Consider the following 25,194-nt stretch of genomic DNA (forward strand, 5'->3'; position numbering starts at 1 on the left):
TTACATTACGCCACAGGATGAGAAAGGAAACCTCCAAACCAGTCAGTACTAATTAGCTGTTGCCATGAATCTATGGTAAAAGGTCATAAAAGGGCTCATTAAAGACTTAAAAATAAAATATCACCAAAGCCAGCAATATTAGTAACTATAAACATCCTATAAAGAAATATAGAACAGTTGGTATTCTAAAAAATATCTTCAAGCAACTTTGAGTTTTCTGTTAGTCTTATGCTACATATGGTTGGTAGGTAGCAGTTATTTTTAATAGCGTCCACATGAATGTACAAATCTATACTCTTGTGTTTCTTCTACTCTAGGAATCAGACTGTAAGTAAAAGACGTGGTAGAGAATATAGAAGACATGCATGTTCTATCTTACACAGTTGTGAGTATCAAAGCGAAGAGGCAGACACCACTCACTCTCAGTGCACTGCATGTTAAACACCTACATTATTATTCCTCCCCAGACTTCACAGAGGCAGGTTCTATTCTCGTCACGGGCCCTCTTACAGCTGAGCAGCCCGAAGCAGAGACAAGCTGGAGAAGGCGGCTGTGGTCACCTGCCGTGGAGGGCGGTGAGAACTGGGACAGGCCCCCTAACCCCAGGGCTTCTGCTCTGCCCCCTTTCCTAGCACACTGCCTCCTAAGTACCAGGTAGGCAGTACCAGGTAGCAGAGTCCAGTACACTCTCCGAGTGGCTCAGTTCAATCTATACCGAAGAGTCTAGTATCTCTCTACACTTGTGGAGATTTTTTTGAATTGAAAGGAAAAAGCAAGGATTAAAAAAATAGTTTAAAGTAAGCCCCCAATACAAAATAGTGTGGAAAAGTTCATAGAGTCTTAGCCAGGTGAGGTGATACACACCTGTACTTAAGAGGCTGAGAATGGAAGAGTGCAGGTTTGAGGCCGGCCTCAGCAACTTACCAAGGTCCTTAGCAACCTGTTTCAAAATCAAAAAAAAAGAGCTGGGCATGTAGATCGGAGGTAGAAGGCTCCTGGGTTCAATCCCCAGTACCGAAAACAACAAACAAACAAACAAACAAAAACCCCATGGAATCTGACTAGTATAAATGAAACTTACCCTTAATAAACAGGGAAAAGATAAACATCTCATACCAACACAAATCATTTTAATGTTTATGACTGGTAACACAAAGAACCTCATTTTCATTTTGATACCTTAACAGTCAAGCCACAGTCAATACTGGATGTTGTTAAATCTGTATACAATATAAACTGAGTAGAAATCTATTTAGGTATTTTATTTAAAACATGCTTTTACCTATTTGAATACTCAAGATACTCTGAAGTCAATACTGACAGTGGTTTATACCTATTAAAGATGTTATTCCACCTCCTAAGTTAATGTTTTTGTCAAGATGAGACTAAGTTAAATTACAAGTCAGATAGTCTGCTAGACAACTATTATAGCCATGATTAGTTCGATGTGATGAGTAAACCAGTGGCTATTTTTTTAATAAAGTAGAAAAACTTCCATCATGCATAGTTTACAGGCTTTTAAAGTGGTCTCTTTAAAAGCCAGATGTTCAAGAAGATTCAATGAACAACTAAATCTTGGCACATTTTTTTTTACACAAATGCTTGGTTTGATTATTCAGCCGCTTTAGTAACGTAACATATATATATATATATATACACACACTCCAACTGGAAGTGGGATAAACTGCATGAGAAATGCAACTCTATCAAATCAATTTGTAATTACTATTACGTCCCTTTTAGCAGTAAGAAACATTATTCTTAGATTTCAAACATTTTATTTTCTTTCTGGGTATTACTTATAGCATTGTATTGAGAATCAGAGTATAACAACAACAACAACAACAAGAAAAAAAATGAGTTTTGCTGAGGACCACTTCTATTTCTTATATGAAATATAGTCAAGTCAATGAAATTATACAATTTCCACATCAAATACAAGTTAGTAAAGAATTTCTCCAAGTAACACTGCATACGAGCAACCATTTTACCTGAACTATTTTAATCATTATGACTCCAGATTTTTTTTGAGGCAACAGCATTAGATTAGGCTGTTACTACCAAGGCATGAAAAATATACTACCAGCAGATACGCAAATAGGGGCTGGGCTATAGTTATATATATTTTTTTGCGGTTCTGGGATGGAACAAAGGGACATTCTATATCTGAGCTATACCCCCAGCCCTATTTTTCATTCTTTATTTGGAAACAGGGTCTCACTGAGTTGTAAAGGGCTTCACTAAGTAACTGAGATTGTCCGCGAACCTCAATCCTCCTGTCTCAGCCTCCCAAATGCTGGGATTACAAGCATGCCCCACCATGCCCGGCTACAGTTGTAATTAAAAAAATCTAAATTAAAATTAATTCTTGAGTTGTACTATCCATACCAGGAACTGTATCACATATGCAGAGTTCAAACATTCAGGTAAGATAACACAGAAGAAGAGATATACAGCAAAAATTAGGAAAATATTTTTTAGGTACAGAAACCTAAATAACTTAGGTTTAGATTACTGATAATCAGTAGGTAAATTCTTCAAGACTGGTTTTGATTAAGAACCAGCCTTTGCTGGGGACTCAGATGCATTATTCCTAGATAAATACTCAGAAACTCCATAGAATAAGAAACATAACCACAATAATGCACTCTATCCCATTCTTTTATAGTACCTCAGATTTTGAATTCAGAGATTTTTGAATTCTATTGGTATACTTATGGGAAAGAAATTATAGTTCTGGGTAGGATTACAGAAGATCTGCTTATTTCTTTAAAGCCATATGTAGGTTTATTCCTTTGTGTTTTACTTTTCATCACTGAAAAGTTTCCTGGAGACTGAAAGAATACAAGTTTCACAAGCTATATTATTGCCATCATAGATGTTTTCAAGTTGTGAATGACTGCAATGTGGCCCGTGAGATTTGACTAGCCTAGCCCCAACCAAAACCAAAAAAGGCTAAACCTAAATTCCCAATACAAGCCAAAAAAAGGGGCCTGTCCACATAGTGAAATGCATCCTTAAAAGAAAGGATATAATATACGCTCCAGCACGGCATTTTCTCTATTGTATTTCTCAGCGGTAGCCCTTCATTCAGAAACTGGAGACCATCTTTTAATTAAATGTGTCCCTCCTCTTTCTCCAGCTTAAGAATATGTTAATAAGGTTTAATTTGTACAAGTAGTTATGAATTTAAATTTAAATTTCCATTTACATATACTTTAAGTGTTTATAAAGCATTCAAAATTGTAGCTTACATGTATATGACTTCTAAAAATAAAATAACTTTTAACATAATATTTCTGTCCTGTAAAAATATTCTACATACATATGATTGAAATAATTTTTTTTCCTGTTTGGGAAATTTCCTAAGCACAGCAATTGGGGGGGGGGGACGGACCCTCAAAATTCCTCAGTATTTCCAATGTTAAGATAATGAACACGTTGCCACCTACTGTTCAATTTCTGCATTACAAATTCAAAATCGCTATTAAAACCAGGTCCTAAAAGCTACATTTTAGAAATGCACCTATATGTTTATGGTGGCAAAATAAAAGCATGGAAAAAATATATGATATAAAATTAGTATAAAAGTAACCACATGCTACTTAAATATGAAAAACAGACCTATGGTTTTGACTTCAAATGCAGATTTTTTTACCTCCTTCAAACTGTATCAAAATCTCTGGGGAACATGTTGGTAACTGGAATATACAGAAAGACTGTATAGTTAACAGGCCAGCCAAGTTAGGGCTTAATTAGAATCGATAATGAATACAAGGCAAATGGTTTATTTAAAACATCTATTTACTTATTGGAAGTGGTCAAAATCTGAAAGGCAGTAATGCAGTTTTTTTCTTTTTTTTCTTTTTCAAATAGATGTGGTCTTCTATCCATTAACTCCATTACATCAAAAGAACAAAATGAGCTTAACATTTCACTTAAGATGCAGCATTACCAGTTTTTAAAGAAACAAATACCTTGGAAACAAATCAGTCTGCCTTATTAACAAATTACAATCATGCTAATGAGAACTTAATCTTCTTTGAAGGTTATGGCCAAAATCCAAAGTGTTGAACAATCCAGAAAAATTGGAATGTAAAGTGTTGAATTCAATTTAGATCTGAAAGAGAAAGGATTATCAGGTAAAAAAAAAATTATTCTCAATTCCAGCCTAATGTCAGCAAATCCTCAAGATCTCCTTCATAATGCAAGTTATACAGGATATTCTTTTTCTTTTGCAGGTCTGGGGATGGAACCCAGGGGCATTTACCTCTGAGCTATACCCCCAGCCCTATTTTTTATTCTTTATTTGAAACAGATTTTTCTTTGGTAAGATTTTATATTTCTCAGTTGACTACTAAGTTTCCTTCCTTTTTTTGAGGATGGGGTTTGAACCTAGGAGTGCCTTGTACATGCTAGATAAACACTCCATCCAAACTAATCATTGGCCCTAGACACTCAAATAACTTAAGTTCAAACTTATGTACACAGGTCCTTTTTGAACTACATTTTCTATAAAGAGGGCTGAAAAACAGGGTTTAGAGTTATGATTAGAGTGTCTTGAAGTCATATTGCTAAAGTAAACATTGATCTTTTCAGGAAGGATTTTCTTTTCTTTTTTGTGGTACTGGGGATGGAACCCAAGGGCATTCTACCTCCCAGCTACACCCTAGCCCTATTTTTTATTCTTTATTTTGAAACCGGGTCTCACTGAGTTGCAAGGGGCCTCACTAAGTAGCAGAGACTGGCCGTGAACTGTGATCCTCCTGTCTCAGCGGCCCAAATGCTGGGATTACAAGCGTGTACCACCACGCCCGGTCAGGAAGGATTTTCTTCTTTTCTTTCTTTTTTTTGCGAGTTTGAGTATGGAACCCAGAGGCATTTGACCTCCGAGCTACATCCCCTGCCCCATTTTTTATTATTTATTTTCAAACAGGGTCTCACTGAGTTGTGGAGGGCCTAAGTAGCTGAGGCTGTCTGTGAACCGTGATCCTCCTGTCTCAGCCTCCCAAATGCTGGGATTACAAGTGTGCGCCACCATGCCCGGCTTAAGAATTTTCAAAGTATAATGTAAGTAAGTTTGGTTTTATTTTTGTGTGTGTGGGTACTAGGAATTGAACCCAGGGGCATTCTACCTCTGAGGTACACCCCCAGCCCTATTTTTATTTTTGAAACAGGGTCTCACACAGTTGATGAGTCTCACTACTTGCTGAAGCTGTCCTTGAACCAGTGATCTTCCTATCTCAGCCTCCCAAGTATTGAAATTACAGGTATGCACCACCACGCCTAGCTTGGTTATCTTCTAAGTAATTCTGAAATTTATGGACAAATTTCATATGCATGTTTAAGTGCTTTACATTCCTAGAATTAAAGAAACTAAGGGGAAAGAGCTGGTTTCTCTGTGGATAACAGAAACTGGAAAATGCTGGATACATCTACTTACGTCATCAATGTCCTCATCATCATCTCCAATGTCATCAAACTGAATCTCATCATCATCTCCAGGACCAAATGTATCAGTTTCGTTGATTTTAGCTAAACACAAGAACAAATAAACTAATATAATCAAGATGTTACTAAAATGAATGACTGCCACTTTTAGTGGGTCTGATATAAAGTGCTGAAATAAAATAGACTCTTACAAGGCAACTCTAATTTTATTTTAACCCAAGCTTTCATTATACGAAAAGCCTTCCAAACTTCTGCCAACCAACTCTACTATAAAGAGCAAATCACACAAGATCCCCCCAAGGTCACTGCTTAGTCAACAAGGGAAGTATTGGAGTCATTGCCCTCTTTTTCTCAGAAGGGAATTTTAGCAAGGCAGGCTCCAATCACACTAACTCTGAAGCTATCACCACTTCCAAGTATGCTTCAAAAGGTTTAAAACAAAAAGCTCACAACTATTTTATTTTGAGATAAGAATAGCAGTTTCCCAATCATCAGAGAGCCTCATCAATGAGAAGGATCTGGTCGAATTTTAGAGATAAGCAAAACTGAACCATGGCATACTTCATCTAATCCAAGATACATTAGCATTTTGCTATCACAAATTGTAACAATTTCAGCAGGAGTTTCATTACATAAAATTGTTTTCAGAAATGAAATAAAAAATAAAAATAGCTGCCAAATGAAACAATGTAAGCTTACAAAAGAGTATAGAAAATACCCTTCCCTTTTGAAGAAGTTATGAGAAATAACTCTTCTGCACTAAGAATGCATTACTTTTATACTTGGAAGGGGAAAACAAACTATTCATTAAAAACATAAAACATGATAAATAGAAAATTGGCTTTTTAATTAAAATCAAAAGTAACTAATTACTGTTCTCATTTCATGTTCAATGTATATAAACTGGCAATCTCCTGAAGGTGCTTTTTTGTCCCCGGGGTCAAAAACAACCCAGGGCCGTGCACAGCTAAGCAAGTACTTTACCGCTAAGCCACATCCAAGCTGTCCTTCAAGAATTTTTCTGAATACAACAAAATTATTCTGATTAGTGTTATGCAGAAGTCAAGAGCTTATAATAAAATTTAACTCCTCACCAAAGTGTATTTATTAGAAATGGGATTCCAGTGATTTCTTTCTTATTCCTTTAAAGACCAAAAGATAACCTAAACACCATATAACAAATTTACAGTTGTCATTACCATGCTCTGGAAGCTCGCCATATGCCTTCAGGCTTCTAGCTTCATCAGCATTGTATTTTAAAATTACATCAGCTTTGTTATCCTTAAATAGAAAAAAGTAACGTTATTTCATAAATTACGTTCACACTGGATCAAACATTAAATTGCAATGCTTTGTTGTAAATCCTGCCTAAAGTTATAGTTTTCTCCTATCCTCTGAAAAACATCCTTGAGTTTAACCCAGATGGAAGAGACTTTCATGTCAGAATGAAAAAGTGATCAACCCAATCTTTTGGATTGTTTACTATTACCATTTCATTAGAAGTGTTTTAAAATATGTATTCCCTGGTGAAGCTGGGTGTGGTGATGCATGCTTGCAATCCCAGTTCTTAGAAGGTTGAGCCGGGCATGGTGGCGCACGCTTGTAAACCCCACGCTTGGGAGGCAGAGACAGGAGGATCGCGCAGGTTCGAAGCCAGCCGCGTGCGCTGGCTTAGGAGACCTGTTTCCAAATATAAAATGTAAAAATAGGTCTGGGAGTGTAGCCCGGAGGTAGAAGGGCTTCCAGGAACCCCAGTACCACCAAAAAACAACAACAACAACAACAACAACAACAACAACAACAACAAGGTTGAGACAGGAAGATTGCATTTGTGGCCAGACGCAGATACTCAGGCCCTCTGCAACTTAGTGAGACCTTTTAAAATAAAGAATTAAAAATAGAGATTGGGGTGCAGTTCCGAGGTAGAATGCCCCTGGACTCAATTCCCAGGACGGTAAAAACCGCAGTAAAAAAACAAGTAACACGCAGGGTGAAGCTGGGCGTAGTGCATACAAATCCCAATATTTGGGAGGCTGAGTCAGGAGGACTGTAAATTTGAAGCCAGCCCCTGCAACTTAGTGATGTTCTCAGTAACTTAGTGAGACCCTGATTCCAGATAATAAAATAGGTTTCGGGGTATAGCCTGGAAATAGAAGGTCCCTGGGTTCCATTCCCAGTACAAACACAACAACAACAACAACAACAACAAACAAACAAAAAACAAAAAAAAAACACCCAGAAACATGTAGAGTGATCAAACACTGCAATTCATAAACTGAGAATGGTATCGCGACCTACGAAAATTAATATCCCTTTCATATATTTGTTTCTTATGGATGTGTCAATCAGAATCTCCTGAAGATAGAAGAGTAAACATGAAGTGAAGCCCACCAATTTCTACTCTGTGGACTGAGGATTTTTTTTCCCACCACTGAGGTACACCCCCAATCTTTTTAGTACTGGGACTGAACTCAGGGGAATTCTTCTTCCAAGATAGACCCTTGGTCTTACTAAAGTTGCTAAGTCTTGTTAAATTGCTAAGGATAGTATTGAATCTGCTATTCTGTCTCAGCCTTCCAAGTACTGGTCTCACTGAGTTGCGGACGGCCTCACTAAGTAGCTGAGGCTGTCTGCGAACTGCAATTCTCTGGTCTCAGCCCCCGAATGCTGGGATGACAAGTGTGCACCACCACGCCCGGCTCTAATTTGTATTTTTAAGTTACTTGGGGCCAAGTGTGATGGTGTACACTTGTAATCCCAGCATTTGGGAGGCTGAGACAGGATCACAAGTTTTTGGACAGCCGTGGTTACTTAGTAAGGCCCTTTTTAACTCAGTGAGACCCTGTTTCAAAATAAAGAATAAGCCGGGTGTGGTAGCACGCTTGTCATCCCAGCATTTGGGAAAATGAGACTGGAGGATTGTGGTTTCCGGACAGCCTCAGGTACTTAGTGAGGCCCTCTGCAACTGAGACCCCGTTTCAAAATAATAAAAAATAGGGCAGGGGGTGTAGCTTGGTCAGATGCCCCTGGATTCCATCCCCAGACCCCCCCACACAAAAAGAATAAAAAATAGGGCTGGCTGGGGGTGGGGGAGGTCACTCAGAGGTAGAATCCCTCTTGGTTCTATCCCCTGTACCCACCCCTCCCCAAGCACACACAAAATAAGTTTCTTGGGAGCTGGAAATGGTAGCACATGCTTGTAATCCCAGTACTAAGGAGGCTGAGACAGTAAGATTGAAGTTCGCTGCCAGCCTCAGCAGCTTAGTGAGGCTGTCAGCAACTTAAGTGAGACCCTGTTTCCAAATAAAAATATGAAAAATAGTTCTGGGAATATAGCCCGTAGGCCAAAAGCTCCTGGGATCCATCCTCAATACCACCAGAAAAGAAAAAATTTTTACAATTCCCAATTTGAAATAAATCTGAATCAATTAAGAGAGACAACTGTTTATTTCAAGAGTAGTGTCACTCACAATAGCACTTTTTAAACTGTAGTGTATAGAAGCTGATTGGGATTTTACCAAGATGTATGATCTGTGTTAAGTGGTCTGGGCGGGGGTGCAGAAGACATTACTGATCTCTGGATCACCTTTTAAGTGACAGGGGCATAGAAGGATCATGGGAGATGAACTTACTCTTTTTAGACCCTGGTATCCTTTCTAATAGGGAATTAATTTTTTGTTATGCTTCTGGTGCTACTAATATCAAAGGAGATGAACATTAAAATGGTTTATGAGTTTAAATGAGGCTTTCTTAGCCAAGGCACTTAATTATTATTTTGAGATGATAACTCTGTTGTAGGACGCTATGCTGTGTATTGTAGGATGTTCTACATCGCCTGTGGCTTCTGCCTATTATAGTCTCTTCCCCCAGCTGTGACAACCAGGCATCTGATACTGCCAATGTCCCTTGGAGATCAAAATTACCCAGGGTTGAGAACCCAATGATTTAAATTAAGGACTTTAATTATTTATGAGGGCTACAAAAGTAGAGACGTTATCAAATGGAGACAAGTTCTAAAAGAAATCCAATGGGACCATATTTTATAGGGTGACCAAACACTACAATTAAAAAAAACTGACGCCAGGCGTGGTGGCGCATGCTTGTAATCCCCGTGCTTGGGAGGCGGAGACAGGAGGATCGCGCAGGTTCGAAGTTAGCATCACTGGCTTAAGAGACCCTGTTTCAAAAATATAAAATAGGTCTGGGAGTGTAGCCTGGAGGTAGAAGGGCTTCCAGGAACCCCAGTACCACCAAAAAAAAAAAAACAAAAAAAACAAAAAAAACCTGACAATGCTATCACAACATAAGGAAATTAATATGCCTTAACCATACTCATAAAGAGATCCTGATGGGAAACTACCATTTCCCTTCCTGTGTGCTGCTTTAAAAGCTTTAAGTTGTTTTTTTCCCTTTTTTTGGCCGTACTGGGGATGGAACCCATGGGTATTCTACCTCAGCTACTTAGTGAGGCCCTTTTTTCAAAATAAAGAAAAAAAAAAAAGGACTGGGAGTGTGGCTTGGAGGTAGAATGCCTAAGTTCCATCCCCAGTACTGCAAAATAAATCAATAAATAAGCAAATAAATAAAAATAAAGCATAAGTCAGGTGTGGTGGCACACGATTATAATCCCAGCATTTGGGAGGCTGAGACTGGAGGATCACGGTTCGCGAACAGCCTCAGATACTTAGTGGGGCCCTCTGCAACTTAGTGAGACCCTATTTCAAAATAAAGAATAAAGCCGGGCGTGGTGGCGCATGCTTGTAATCCCTGCGCTTGGGAGGCTGAGACAGGAGGATCACACAGGTTTGAAGCCAGTCTCAGCTACTTAGTGAGGCTCTCAGCAACTTAGTGAGACCCTGTTTCCAAATAAAGTATAAAAGTAGATCTGGGAGATAGCCCGGAGGTAGAAAAGCCTCTGGGTTCCACCTCAGTACCACAAAAACAAACAAACAAAATAAATAAAAAAGACCTGCCCCATTTAGTCAGGTACTATTGGTTTGGTATAAAAATGTTCTGTATCCAAAAATCTCCGGCGACTTCAAGTCACCCCACTATGTCACCCTTTATGGCGTGTGCTTTACTCCAAGCTTTGTCCTATCTTTCCATCTTCTTAATAATAAAATCGCTTAAGCTTAAAAAGAAAAGAATAAAAAAATAGGGCAGGGGGTATAGCTTGGAAGGCAAATGCCCCTGGGTTCCATCCCCAGACCCACACAAAAATAAATAAATAAATGGGGGAACATTTTAAATATTTAAAAAAAAGAAAAGACCATTTTAAAAATTTTGTGTTTCCTCCATAGACTGGTATTTGGGAAATGATCCCTGGAATAACTAGCACAATGCCTAAAACATAACTATTAAGAAATGGTTCATCAAATTTAAGAAAATAAATAACAAAAAATTTAAATGTGGTTTTTACCTGGTAGTCCCGGAGACCAACCAATATGATGTCTGAGGTATTTATCCAAACCTATAAAAGAAATGTCATTTCACATTATATTTAAAATAAAAATGAAGAACCAATAAATTCCTGAGCAATGAGGATTAATTTAGAAATGAAAAGATTGAGCCACTCCACGTGGTTATTACATATATGAAAATAGAAATTTTCCTTCTCAGCTGGACATGATAGCACATATCTGTAATCTCAGCACTTGGGAGGCTGATACAGGAGAACTGCAAGGCACAAGGAGAGCCTCGGCAAGAAGCGAGCCTCTCAGCAGCCTAGGGAGACTTTTTTTCGAAATAAAAATAAAATATGGTTGGGGGTATAGCTTGGAGGTAGAAAAGCTCCTGAGTTCAATCCCCAGTACCACAAAAAATAAAATAGATCCAGGTGTGGTGGCACATGTTTGTAATCCCAGCACTTGGAAAACAGGCAGGAGGATCAAAGGTTCACTGTCAGCCTCAGCTACTTAGTGAGGCCCTCTGCAACTTACTAGGCATGGTGATGCACGCTTGTAATCCCAGCATTTGGGAGGCTGAGACAGGTGGTTCAAGGACAGCTTCAGCTACTTAGTGAGGCCCTTTGCAACTCAGTGAGACCTGGTTTCAAAAAAAAAAAAACCAAGACTAAAAATAGGGTTGGGGGTGGAGCTCAGAGGTAAAATGCCCCTGGATTCCATCCCCAGCACCACACACACACACACAAATAACAATGATGATAATAAGAAAATTTCCTTCTGTTTTTCACCTACCCACATACACACAACTAATCCCCCTTTAGTTGGGAAACAGAAGGATCAACATTATTAAACGTTTATAGCCAGGAATGGTGATGCACACTTGTAATCTCTCTGCTTGGGAGGCTGAGACAGGATCCTAGTAATTGGGAGGCTGACAGGAGGATTGCACAGGTTCAAAGCCATCCTCCACTGGCTTAAGAGACCCTGCTTCCAAATAAAAATCATAAAATAGGTCTGGGAGTATAGGCCGGAGGTAGAAGGACCCTAGGTTCCATCCCCAGTACCACCAACCCCCCCACACACACACACACACAAAAACAAAATTTGTATATAATTCCTTTAAGTAGAATCTTTGGAATCAGATACAATTACTATTAAGATACTGCTCTTTGGGAGGACTAAAGGTTTAAAGCTGGCCTCAATAATTATTAAATGAGATCTTCAACAACTTAGTGAGACTGTTTCAAAATGAAAAATAAAAAGGCCGGGGAGTAGCTTGAAGGTTGAATGCCCCTGGGTCCAAGTTTCAGTACCAATTAAAAAACTATAGACGCAGGGGGCTGGAGATTAGCTTAGTAGTAAAGAGTGCACTTCACATGCAAAAGGTCTTACTGATCCTTAGCAAGACACATATACACACAAAATTCTTTTTTTTTGCATTACTGAGGATTTGAACCCAGGGGCATTCTATCTCTGAGCCACACCCCCAGCCCTATTCTTATTCTTTATCTTTTTGGTGGTACTGGGGGTGGAACCCAGGGGCTTTCTACCTCCGGGCTATACTCCCAGACCTATTTTATATTTTTATTTGGAAACAGGTTCTCACTAAGTTACTGAGAACTTCACTAAGTAGCTGAAACTGGCTTTGAACCCGTGCAATCCTCCTGTCAGCCTCCCAAGCGCGCCACCAGGGCCCGCTTTTATTCTTTATCTTGAAACAGGATCTCACTAAGTTGCGGAGGGCTTCCTTAAGTAGCTGAGGCTGGCTGCAAACCGGCAATCCTATCTCAGCCTCCCAATTACTAGGATTACAAGTGTGCCCTACCACGTCTGGCTCCACAAAATTCTTAAGAGGCACTCCTTGGCCCCCCCCACACTAATTTTATAGTAAGAGTAAAAATAAAATCTGCACTTACCTTTTTTCTTAATTTTCCTCTGATGTGACATAACCTCTTTACACCATCAAAACACATCGCTTCTAATCGTCCATTTCCCAACATTTTGATCACCTGAGCATACTCTAGGTGGGGAGGGGGAGAAAAGGAGGGTATGAATATTGTTCAGTTTTTGGAAAAAAGTATCTTTAGAAGTTCAACACAAAATTGATAAGAACACATGGTTGGAGAAAAATACATGCGGTAAAGGTATAAATAAGTACAAGGGAATCATAAACACTAAGTTAATTAAACACAGAGCCAAGATTTTGTAAGGCCATTTTTATAGTAACCTATCCCTGCTATTAAATATGTTGTAATTATCTACTCTTTGTGAAGAAGCAGAATGACCAGTCTTCATGACTGTATGCTCTACTTCTGGACATAAGAGATACCTTGTCAATCACTTTCAGGTTCTTATCCAACTTTGTTCCCTCTTGTCTTTGTTTTTTTCTTTTTGGGAGGGGGTTGCTGAGGATGGAACAGGCTACATACACTCCCAGACCTATTTTATATTTTATTTCGAAACAGGGTCTAAGTAGCTGAGACTGGATTTGAACCTGCACAATCCCCCTGTCTCAGCCTCCCAAGTACTGGGATTACAAGTGTGCACCACCATGCCCTGCTTCCCTCAAGTCTTTAGAAGCCAGCATCGTAATATTTTAGTACAAGTAGCTAAAATTTTAACCATGCCTTTGTTAAGCAGGAATACGTTGCTTATTCTAGAGTGCTTGTAAAGCCAGAAAGATGTTCCCAAATAAAATGCCAAATTTTTAACTAAAATCTTTTTGTTGTTGTTGTTGTTGGTACTGGGGTTCCTGGAAGCCCCTCTACCTCCGGGCTACACTCCTAAACCTATTTTATATTTTTGAAACAGAGTCTCTTTACGCCAGCGTGGCTGGCTTCGAACCTGTGCGATCCTCCTGTCACGCCCGGCCTAACTAAAATCTTTTTAAAAGGGTATTCAAGACACTACCCAGTTTAACTGCCAATGGAAATAGAGATTAAGAGACATGAGGGTGGTGTCAGTGTTAAGGGGGTGCTATACCTTTAAAATACACCGAAGCCAGGCGTGGTGGCACATCCTTGTAATCCCAGCATTCGGGAGGCTGAGACCAGAGGATCGCGGTTCGCAGACAGCCTCAGCTACTTAGTGAGGCCCTCTGCAACTCAGTGAGACCCGGTTTCAAAATAATAAAAAATAGGGCAGGGGGTGTAGCTCGAAGTTCTAATGCCCTGGGTTTTTTTGTGGTACTAGATTGAACCCAAGGGCATTCTACCTCTGAATGACACCACCAGTCCTATTTTTATTCTTCTTTATTTCGAAATAGGGCCTCACTAAGTTGAGGAGGACCTGCCTCTGTGAATCTCCTGTCTCAGCCTCCCAAGTAATTGCCTGTGTCGTCACCACACCTGGCTGAGACATTAAAGTCTCCATCATGGGACTGACATGTGGAAGGAAGTTACTTAGACTACAGTGATATGGTGTCTCAAGATGGTTGGTCTACTCAGAGGTAGCCTCTTCCCAAGTAGAAAAATAAAGATATGAAAGAAAAGGAAATAAAGTAGTATCTGGAAACAACAAGGACTAAAGCTACAAAACAAGATCTTTTAGTCAGAAAATGTTTCTTTTTTTTTTAAGGTGGTACTGGGGGTGGAACCCAGAGGTTTTCTACCTCTGGGCTATACTCCCAGACCTTTTTTATATTTTATTTGGAAACAGGGTCTCACTAAGTTGCTGAGAGCCTCACTAAGTAGCTGAGGCTGGCTTCGAACCTGTGCGATCCTCCCGTCTCAGCCTCCCAAGTGCGGGGATTACAAGCGTACGCCACCATGCCCGGCAGAAAATGTTTCATTTGTAGTGGCTAATATGTACAGCACAAACCTATTCACTATAATTCCTTTTCTTTTTCTGTAATATTGGGTATCAAACTCAGGGGCACTCTACAACTGAGTTATAGCCCCAGCCATTTTATTTATGTGTGGTACTGGGGATTGAACCCAGGGGCATTCTACTTCTGAGATGTATCCTTAATCTATTTTTATTTAGAGGCAGGGTCTCACTAGGTTGGTAAGAATCTTACTACTTGCTGAAGTGGTCCTTGAACTTGTGATCTTCCTGTCTCAGCCTCCCAAATACTGACATTAAGGCATGTGCCACCATACCCAGCCATTTTATTCATGGAGTCTCGCTAAGCTGCACAGGCAGCAGAGCGGCACATGTCTGTGGTCCCAGTGCTTGGGAGACTGAGATAAGAGGATTGCAGGCTCAAAACCAGCTACAGCAGCTTAGTAAAGGCCTTGGCAATTTGGTAAGAACCTATTTCCAAATAAAAAATAAAATAGGGCTGGGAGGGTAGCTCAGATGTAGAATGCCCCTGAGGTCCACCAGTACAAACAATAAACAAACAAACAAACAAACAAAAAAAAAAACATGGTTAGCCGGGCACAATGGTGAATACTTGCAATCTCAGTACTTGTGAGGCTAAGACAGGAGCACTGCAGGTTCAAGGTCAGCTTCAGCAACTTAGCTAGACCCACTAGGTTCAATCCCTAGCATCCTACCATAAACACGAAAGATTCACTAAAACATGGAATTGTGAGCCAAGCTTTTGAGGCTTAATTCCCTCTGTATCGTATGATTCTTTCTCAATTACAACATGAGTATACATATAAAACAAGGAAAATTGCTTGTGAATCACTAATGCAGCCTGAGCAGACCAGGAAATGATAAAAGTGTGAGATTTACTGTTTAGGATTATGAATAGGATCCCTTTGAAATTTAGAAATCAAATTACATAAAGAAGAAAAGATGTTATTGGTAAAAAGGTGAGCTTATGAAAACACTTACCTTGACCATCCTCTTTGAATACCAGCTCTCTCTTTTCAGACTCATTTTCATTCTTACCTCTACGTCTATTTTTACCTCCTTTACCTATTGGTTTAAAAAAATAAGAAAAAAAGGCATGAATTATCTGCAAAACAGGTACAAAAAGAAACTACATTAAAGATAGGCTCGTAAATTATTTTAAAAATTCACCTCAATTAAAAAACTTAACCAGTTTGATTTTTGTGTGTCATACCTCTAGCCCGATTTTATTTCCTATTTGGTGTCATACCTCTAGCCCGATTTTATTTCCTATTTGGAAACAAGGTCTTGATAGGTTGATGAGTCTAACTACTTACTGAGGCTGTCCTTGAACCTGAGATCTTCCTGTCTCAGCCTCCCAAGTACTGGGATTGCAGGCGTGTACCACTATGCCCACCTTCAGTTTGGTTTCTTGATCATATTCAATTAGGATCTCCAATCATATTAAACACTAACACACCACTCTTTATAGATTTCCTTTTGGGATTTTTTTTTTGTAGTACTGGGGATAGAACCCAGGATATTCTACCTCCGAGCTACACCCTCCACTCTATTTTTTATTCTTTATTTTGAAATAGGTTCTCACTAAGTGTGGAGGGCCTCACTAAGTAGTAGCTGAGGCTGTTCACAAACTGAAATCTTCCTTTCTCATCTCCCAAATGCTGATAATACAAGCACATGCCACCACACCCAGCTTTCCTTTAAGGATTTTCTGACACAAAATACAAATGGCAGCTGGGTGTGGTGATGCATACTTGTAATCCCGAGACAGACTCAGCTACTACTTAGTGAGGCCCTTTTGCAACTCAGTGAGACCCTGTTTCAAAATAAAGAAAAAACAGGGCTGGGGGTGTAGTTTTTATTGTATGACAAAAGAAGAGAATGGGGTTCAAGGACAGCCTCAGCAACTTAGCAAAACCCCGCTTCCAAAAAATAAAATGGAGTTGAGTATAGCTCAGGAATAGATTGCCTCTGGGTTTAATCCTCCGCTTCACAAACACAAAAAATACAAAGGGCAAATATATAAAAGAATATAGATTAGCCATTTTGGCATATACCTGTAATTTCAATACTTGGGAGACCAAGAAAGGAGAATTGCAGGTTAGAGGACAGCTTCAGCAACCTGGAGAGATCCTGTTTCAAAAAAAAAATGCCTGTAATCCCAGTGATTGGGAGGCTCACACAGGAGGATTACAGGTTCAAGGAAAGCCTCAACAATTTAGCAAGGGCCTCAGCAACTTATGGAGACCCTGCTTAAAAAAAAATTCAAGCCAGGTGTGGTGGTGCACATTTGTAATCCCAGCATTTGGGAGGCTGAGACTGGAGGACCGCGGTTCGCGGACAGCCTCAGCTACTTAGTGAGGCCCGCTGCTACTCAATGAGACCCGGTTTCAAAATAAAGAATAAAAATTAGGGCAGGGGATGTAGCTTAGAGGTTCAATGCCCCTGGGTTCCATCCCCAGACCTGGAAAAAAAAATTCAAATAGGGCTAAGGGTATAGCTAGAAGGTAGAATAACCCTGGGTTTAATTCCCAGTACCAAATTAAATAAATGAATAAATAAACAAACATCAAACTGACTGCCATGGTATATGCCTGTAATCCCAGCTTGTCAGTCTGAGGCAGGAAGGTTTCAAGTGTGAGGCCAACCTGGATAACATAGCTAGAGACCCTGACTCAAAATAAAAATGAAAAAAGGTAGCTGGGCATGGTGGCACATGCTTGTAATCCCAGCATTTGGGAGGCTGAGACAGGAGGTTCGCGGCCACCCTCAGCTACTTAGTGAGGCCCTTTGCAACTCAGTGAGACCCTGTTTCAAAATAAAAAATAGGGCTGGGGTGTAGCTTGGAGGTAGAATATCCCTGGGTTCAATTGCCAAAACTACCAAAAAACAAAACAAAACAAAGCAAAACAAAAACCAAAGGGCTTGGGTTTAATCCCAAACACCAAAAAAGACACGACCTATGAGCTATCAGGGCCCTGAAAAGACATGGAGAAGCCTTAAATGCTTAAAAGCATTAAGAAGTCTGTATAGGCTACATATTGTGTGATTCTAACTATATGTAACATTCTGAAAAAGAGAAGCCTATGGGGGACAGTAAAACGATCAGTGATTGCCAAGAGTTGGAGAGAAGAGGGGAGAGATGACTACTTGGAGCACAGAGTTTTAGGACAGAGAAACTACCCATTCTGTATGATATTGTAAAGGTGATTTCTTATAAGAACCCTTAGGTAAAGTATGGACTTTGGTTAATATCTATCTCTACTGGCCTATTAGTTATAACAAAGGTACCACACTAATGTGGTACGATGGGGGACGATATATCGGAACTCTATTTGCTTCTCATTTTTCTGCAAACCATAACTACTGTAAATCTAGATTGTGAGGGGGCAAATCTAACGAGATATATTATGAAAAAACTTTAAAAAACCAAATGGAGCCGGGCATGGTGGTGCATGACTGTAATCCCAGCATAGCTGAGACAAAAGCATCACAGGTTCCAGGACAGCCTCAGCAAGTAGTAAGACTCTCATGAACCTAGTGTGAGCTTGTTTCAAAATAAAAATAAAAGCTGGGCATGGTGGCATACGCTTGTAATCCCCACGCTTGGGAGGCTGTAAAGAGGATTGCACAGGTTCGAAGCCAGCCTCAGCTACTTAGTGAGGCTCTCAGCAACTTAGTGAGACCTTGTTTCCAAATAAAGTATAAAATAGGTCTGGGAGCATAGCCCAGCAGAAGAAAATCCTTGGGTTCCACCCCCAGTACCACAATAAGTAAATAAATAAATAAATAAATAAATAAAAAACAAGGCTGAGGATGTGGCTCAGATGTAGAATGACCCTGGATCCAATCCCTAGTACCACAAGAAAAAATAAATACCAGATGGAAGAGAAATCTGAATATTAGAGATCTAAAAAGTTGGGCATAGCCGGGTGTGGTGGCGCATGCTTGTAATCCCAGCATTCGGGAGGCTGAGACAGGAGGATCGTGGTTCGCGGACAGCCTCAGCTACTTAGTGAGGCCCTCTGCAACTCAGTGAGACCCGGTTTCAAAATAAAGAATAAAAAGTAGGGCAGGGAGTGTAGTTCGGAGGTCGAATGCCCCTGTGTTCCATCCCCAAACCCGCAATAAATAAATAAATAAATAAATAAATGAAAAATTGGGCATGATGGCAAATATCTCTAGATACAGTAATATGCTAAAGTAGTAGGGGTTAGAACTTCAAGTATTGGGGAGAAGCCAGATATGGAGGTGGATGCCTATAATCCCAGTATGCGAAAGACTGAGATAGGAGGATCCCAGGTTTGAGGTCAACTTCAGCCACCTAGCAAGACCCTGTTTCAAAACAAAACATAAAAAGGGCTGGGGGTATAGGTCAGAGGTAGAATGCCCCTGGGTTCAATCCTTAGCACCAAACAACAACAAAACAAGATCTGAGAAACCTATCAGCCAATCACAACACACGGAGCAAATCTGAATCCTGACTTAGTGTGGGTAGTACAAGATCAACAATGAATTGAAGGTGTCTGGTGCAATGGGAGAACAGGTGTATGAAGCTCATCATCTTAGTTTACTTTTTAATATATTCAAAATTCTTTATATATTTTAAAATAAAAAATAGGAATTTGGAGAAGACTATAGGGCTGGAACTAAAAAATAATGTGCATCTGGCTACTGAAAAGACAGACTTTGTTATACTGGAGATTGAACCCAGAGGCGTTCTACCTCTTTTTTTTTTTGGTGGTTATTAGGGGTGGAACCCAGAGGCTTTCTACCTCCGGGCTATACTCCCAGACCTTTTTTTTTTATATTTTATTTGGAAACAGGGTCTCTCTACGTTGCTGAAAGCCTCACTAAGTAGCTGAGGCTGGCTTTGAACCCGTGAGATCCTCCTGTCTCAGCCTCCCAAGCGCGGGGATTACAAGAGTGCGCCACCACGCCCAGCTAAGAGGCGTTCTACCTCTGATCCATATACCTAACCCTTTTTATCTTACATTATTTATTGGGGCATTCTACCTCAGAGCTATACTCCCAGCCCTATTTTATTTTTATTTTGAAACAGGGTCTCACTAAGTTGCAAAATCTAGCTATGTTGCTGAGACTGGAAACAAACCTGCAATCCTCCTGTCTCAGATTCCCAAGTACTGGGGTTGTGTGTGCCACCAAACCCAGTAACATCTAACTTGCGAATCAGTGTACTTATTTACTGTCTCTTGGAGCCATTTTTTACACTCTGTGCTACTGTTAGATGGGCCTCTATGATTTCCTGACTCACCCCAAGTCCTGAGAGCTCAGTATTTGAGAGTTTTTTTAGGGCAAAAGGAAACTAATCTAGAAAGAGAAGGGTACTTCAAACCATTATGTACACCAGATCTTCAAACTCCATTAGGGCCAGGACCATACTTGCTCTGTTCACTGAATTACATACTCGAGTTTGACAATTCTTTAGTTCTGGCCATTTCTAAAAGGGTAGTGATCTAAAAGTCAGATAGTAACCTCTTCCAAAATGGGAGCACTTCACCCCAATGGCCCTTCACGACAGGAGTGAGTCAAAGCATGTGTCCTCTCTCCTGATTTAAGGATGGATTTCAAGCCAGGCATGGTGGGAATACTTGGGAGGCTAGCCTCAGCAATTTAGTGAGACCTTTAATGACTTAGTAATTAAAAAAGGGCTGGGAGCCTGGTGTGGTGGCGCATGCCAGTACTTGGGAGGCTGAGACAGGATTGCAAGTAGGTTTGGAGAAGGCCTCAGCTACATACAGAGGCTCTCAGCAACTTGGTGAGACCCTGTTTCCAAATAAAAAATAAAAAAATAGGGCTGGGGGTGTAGCTTGGAGGTAGAATGCTCCTGGGTTCCATCTCCAGTACCACACACACAAAAAAGGGGGGGATGTAGCTTGGAGTTAGAATTTCCCAGGGTTCAATCTCCAGTACCAAAACCAAACAAACAAAAACCCAGGTCTCTTGCCGGGCGTGGTGGCGCATGCTTGTAAACTTGTAATCCCTGCGCTTGCGAGGCGGAGACAGGAGGATGGCTAGGGTTCGAAGCCAGCCTCAGCTACTTAGTGAGGCTCTCAGCAACTCAGTGAGACCCTGTTTCCAAATAAAATATAAAATGGGTCTGGGAGTACAGCCCGGACGTAGAAAGCTTGTGGGTTCTACCCCCAGTACCACACACACACACACACACAAATGCATGAGCTTGTTTTTTGTTTTTCTGGTCATACTGGGGATTAAATCCAGGGGTACTCTACCTCTAAGCCACACTCCTAGCCCTATTTTTAAAAAAATATACCTTGTAGTCTTACATCACAATATATAGTTCAGAGCTATAGGGACAAACTTGCACGTATCACTTGGTGAGCCTCCCTGCTTCCCTCCCTTTCCCAGTGTATGATACTGATATCAGCATTGATAATTTCATATATGTATATAGTGTCATGCTGGTTTTTTTCCCCCCTGCAGTACTGGGAATGGAACCCAGGGGCATTCTACCTCCTATTTTTTATTCTTTATTTTTGAAAAAGGGTCTCACTGAGTTGCAGAGGGCCTAAGTAGCTGAGGCTGTCCGCTAACTGCCATCCTCTGGTCTCAGCCTCCCAAATGCTGGGATTCCAAGCGTGCACCCCCACGCCTGGCATTAGTGTCCCGTTATTAGTGAAGCGTTTCTTTCTTTCTCTCCCCACTCTCCTGTAGGCCCCCTCCACTCGGGTTTTTCCTCTTTTATGTAAAGTCCCTCTGGTGTCCTGATTACGCCCTAGCTTCCATATAAGAGAGAAAACAAAGGACAACACTTCACTTTCTGTGACTGGCTAATCTCACTTAACACAATGTTCTCAAGTTCCAGCCACTTTCCTGCAAATGATATAATTTTGTTCTTTTCTTATTGCTGAGTGTAATGCCATTGTGTATATATTCCAAGATGTTGCTATTCACTTCCCTAGTCCTATTTTATTTCTTTGTGTGTGTGTGGTACTGAAGATTGAGCTCCCCATAGGCATTCTTCCTGAGCTACACCCCGAGTCTCTTCCTTTTTATTATTTTTTGAAACAGGGTTTCGCTAGGTGGCTCAGAGTCTCATTAAGTTGCTGAGGCTTGCTTTGAACCTGCATTCTTCCTGTGTCAGCCTCTCAAGTACTGAAATTCCACGTGTGGAGCACCATGCCTGGCTTCATTTTTTATTTCGAAACAGGGTCTTAGTTGTGGAGGGCCTAAATAGCTGAGGCTGTTCTCAAACCTTCAAGATTCTCCTGTCTCAGCCTCCCAAGTACTGGAATTACAGTCATGCACCACCACACCTGGCTAGCATGGGTTTAGTCCTTCTACCTTAGTAAACCTCATACAATTCAGGGGTTTTGGAAAGTAGCCTTTCTTTAAGTAAGATAATGGATAATGAAGATAACTAATTGGTTTTACATGTGTAGGAATGTCATGGCAGTTGATCCAGAAAAGCAAAAGGGTAGGGGTGCACAGAATGCTTTAATTCAAGCTGGGCTGCAGTTCTTAACTTCAGAGTAATGGATTCCCAGGTGTTCATTATATTTGTTATATGCCTCAAATGTTATTTATTGTATTTAATTTATTTATACATATTTTTTGTGATACTGGGGATGGAACACAGGGTCATTCTACCTCTGAGCTACACTCTCAGCCCTATTTTTTATTCTTTATTTTGAAACAGGACCTCACTGAGTTGCAAAGGGCCTAAGTAGCTGAGGCTGTCCACGAACCCTGATCCTCCTGTCTCAGCCTCCCAAGTACTGGGACTACAAGTGTGCGCCACCATGCCTGGCTCAAATGTTATTTATAAAAAGTGATTACTTGTTGAGCCAGGCATGGTGGCACACACTTGTAATCCCAGCATTTAGGAGGCTGAGACTGAGGACCGTGGTTCACGGACAGCCTCAGCTACTTAGTGAGGCCCTCTGCAACTCGGTGAGACACGGTTTCAAAATAAAGAATAAAAAATAGGGCAGGGGGTATAGCTCAGAGGTTGAATGCCCCCTGGGTTCCTTCCCCAGACCCGCAAAAAAAAAAAAAAAAATTACTTGTCAACTTACAAAATTAACAATACCCTGATCATTCACCTTTCTATTTTGCTGCCATATAATGGGATATTCTTTATTTTTTTATGGTATTGGGGAATTGAATCTGAGGGTATTTCACTTCTGAACTACACTCCAGCCCTACTTTATTTTTATTTTGAAGCAAGTTCTCATTACTCTCTGAGGTTGGCTGCAAAATTGTGATCCTTCTGTCTCAGCCTCCCAAGTACTAGGATTACAAGTATGTGCCACATCTGGCGTGGAATCCTCTTTAAATTTTATTTTGAGCCGGGCGTGGTAGCGCACGCTTGTAATTTCCGAGCTTGGGAGGTGGAGACAAGAGGGTCGCGCAGGTTCGAAGCCAGCCGCGCTGGCGTAAGAGACCCTGTTTCAAAATATAAAATAGGTCTGGGAGTGTAGCCCGAAGGTAAAAGGGCTTCCAGGAACCCCAGTACCATCAAAAAAAAAAAATTAAAAAAATAAATAAGCAAATTTTATTTTGAAAGAATAAAACCAGTCTATGCTTAAAACAAAGCAGACTAAACATTCTAACTTTTTACTTTATTTCTAGAAGAATAGCTATTCTATAAAATAAATTGAAACCCTCAAATTCCTTCTTTAAACTAAACACAGGTATTTTGGAGAAATTCCCAGAAGGGAAGATATGAAGCAAGTGAACTAGATGTGATTTCCTGGAGAAGTCCTGCGCCCTTGGAATCAATGGGGAACCTAGTATTCACCAAAAGGTACAGTCGCCAGAAGGGAGGCGACCAGACCCAATGAACGTTTATTGAGCATCCTCTAAGTGGCAAGTGTTAGCAATCCAATGTGACTACATTCTTCTTCTTTAGATCTTTTTTTTTTTTTTGGTGGTCCTGGGGGTGGAACCCAGAGGCTTTCTACCTCCGGGCTATACTCCCAGACCTATTTTATATTTTTATTTGGAAACAGGGTCTCACTTAAGTTGCTAAGAACCTCACTAAGTAGCTGAGGCTGGCTTTGAACTTGTGCGATCCTCCTGTCTCAGCCTCCCAAGCGCGGGGATTACAAGCGTGCGCCACCACGCCTGGCTTGTTCTTTAGATTTTACAACCTAGTAAGGGAATTAGAAATCGCATCACTAGAAATAAAGATGAAAATGGATACCTATTGAAGTGTTCCAGTTACCACCTCTGAATAAATATTCCACAAATTAGCAGAAAATCTAGTTATGCTGGCACATGACTGTAATCCCAGCTACTACTTGGGAGGCTGAGGCAGCATGATCCCCAGTTTAAGACCTGCACGAACAAAATCCCATTTAAAAAATATAGTCATCACTCCATCTGAGAATAATTAGCAGTGAAAATCCTTACCACATAAAAAGACCTGCAAATTTGATTTCTTTCTTTCTTTCTTTTTTTTTTTTTTGGTGGTACTGGGGGTGGAACCCAGAGGCTTCCTACCTCCGGGCTATACTCCCAGACCTTTTTTTATATTTTATTTGGAAACAGGGTGTCACTAAGTTGCTGAGAGCCTAAGTAGCTGAGGCTGGCTTCGAACCCGTGCGATCCTCCTGTCTCAGCCTCCCAAGCGTGGGGATTACAAGCGTGCGCCACCACGCTCGGCTCTGCAAGTTTGATTTCTGAGGGCATCATCACCAAACTGCACAGATGTGTGCCCAAGTACTCTGCGGGATAATGTGAGTAGTGACAGCTACAAAGAGTAAATGAGACTGATTCTTTGGAACCAACTCTCAAGTAGAAAACACTCAAGTGGGCACAGGGATTCACACCAGTAATTTCGCTGAGGCTGAGGCAGGAGGGCTGCAAGTTTAAAGCCACCCTAGGCAAATTAGCAAGAACCTGTCTCAAAATAAAAGGGCAGGGGATATTATAATTTAGTGGTAGAGCATCCCTGGGTTTCAATCCCCGGTACCTGGGGATGAAAAAAAGCAAAGTAAAACACTGGGCCACGAGAGAATGTCCTAAAGATTGATATCAAAGGAGAGTTCTTATGCGTTGTGTAATATGTTCCTCTCCTGTAGAGATGCAAAGTTTTCCCTATTTCTACTTGCACATTTTTCTTTGAGAAATTCTATGGGTATTAAAAATAACACACTGTAAATATATAAAATGGCGAATTTCCTTAGGAGTGTTCTTTTATTTAGATTAGAACTTCCATTTTGGAAATCCCAAGCAAAGTTATCCTGAAGTCTGGTAATTTGTGAACGGTTAGCCCCTGAGTAAAGGGAACTTCAAGGCCTTTTTTCCCATCACAATATATACATGATCTGAGGCGAAGGTAGAAAACTTGGCAAAATATGGATCAAATCTTCTTTTTTAAAAAAAGTTAAAGCTTGGAGAGATGGGGCAAAGTAAATCTCTAGAGATACACCATAAAAATACATAAAGGGAAAAATCCATCAAGGTATCGCCCACAGTTTAGAAGGGCCAGGGAGTAGCCTCAACAATACTGGACTGTCCATAAAGGAGCCCATGCACAAGTACC

General features: G+C 40.5%; 1 protein-coding gene across 1 annotated transcript; it reads right to left on the bottom strand.

The window, feature by feature from the left end:
- Positions 1 to 4,055: 4,055 nt before the first annotated feature.
- On the bottom strand, positions 4,056 to 20,061 carry EIF1AX (eukaryotic translation initiation factor 1A X-linked; the record flags this gene model as incomplete). The annotated part of the gene is made up of 8 exons (XM_080718807.1): positions 4,056 to 4,120; positions 5,444 to 5,535; positions 6,651 to 6,732; positions 10,871 to 10,921; positions 12,773 to 12,876; positions 15,642 to 15,725; positions 17,968 to 18,034; positions 20,017 to 20,061. The coding sequence occupies 8 exons, from the start codon at positions 20,059 to 20,061 to the stop codon at positions 4,115 to 4,117; spliced, it is 531 nt and encodes a 176-aa protein (XP_080574933.1). The 3' UTR covers positions 4,056 to 4,114.
- Positions 20,062 to 25,194: the final 5,133 nt, after the last annotated feature.

The sequence above is a fragment of the Muscardinus avellanarius genome (assembly GCF_963383645.1).
Source record: "Muscardinus avellanarius genome assembly, chromosome: X".
Classification (NCBI taxonomy): Eukaryota; Metazoa; Chordata; class Mammalia; order Rodentia; family Gliridae; genus Muscardinus; species Muscardinus avellanarius.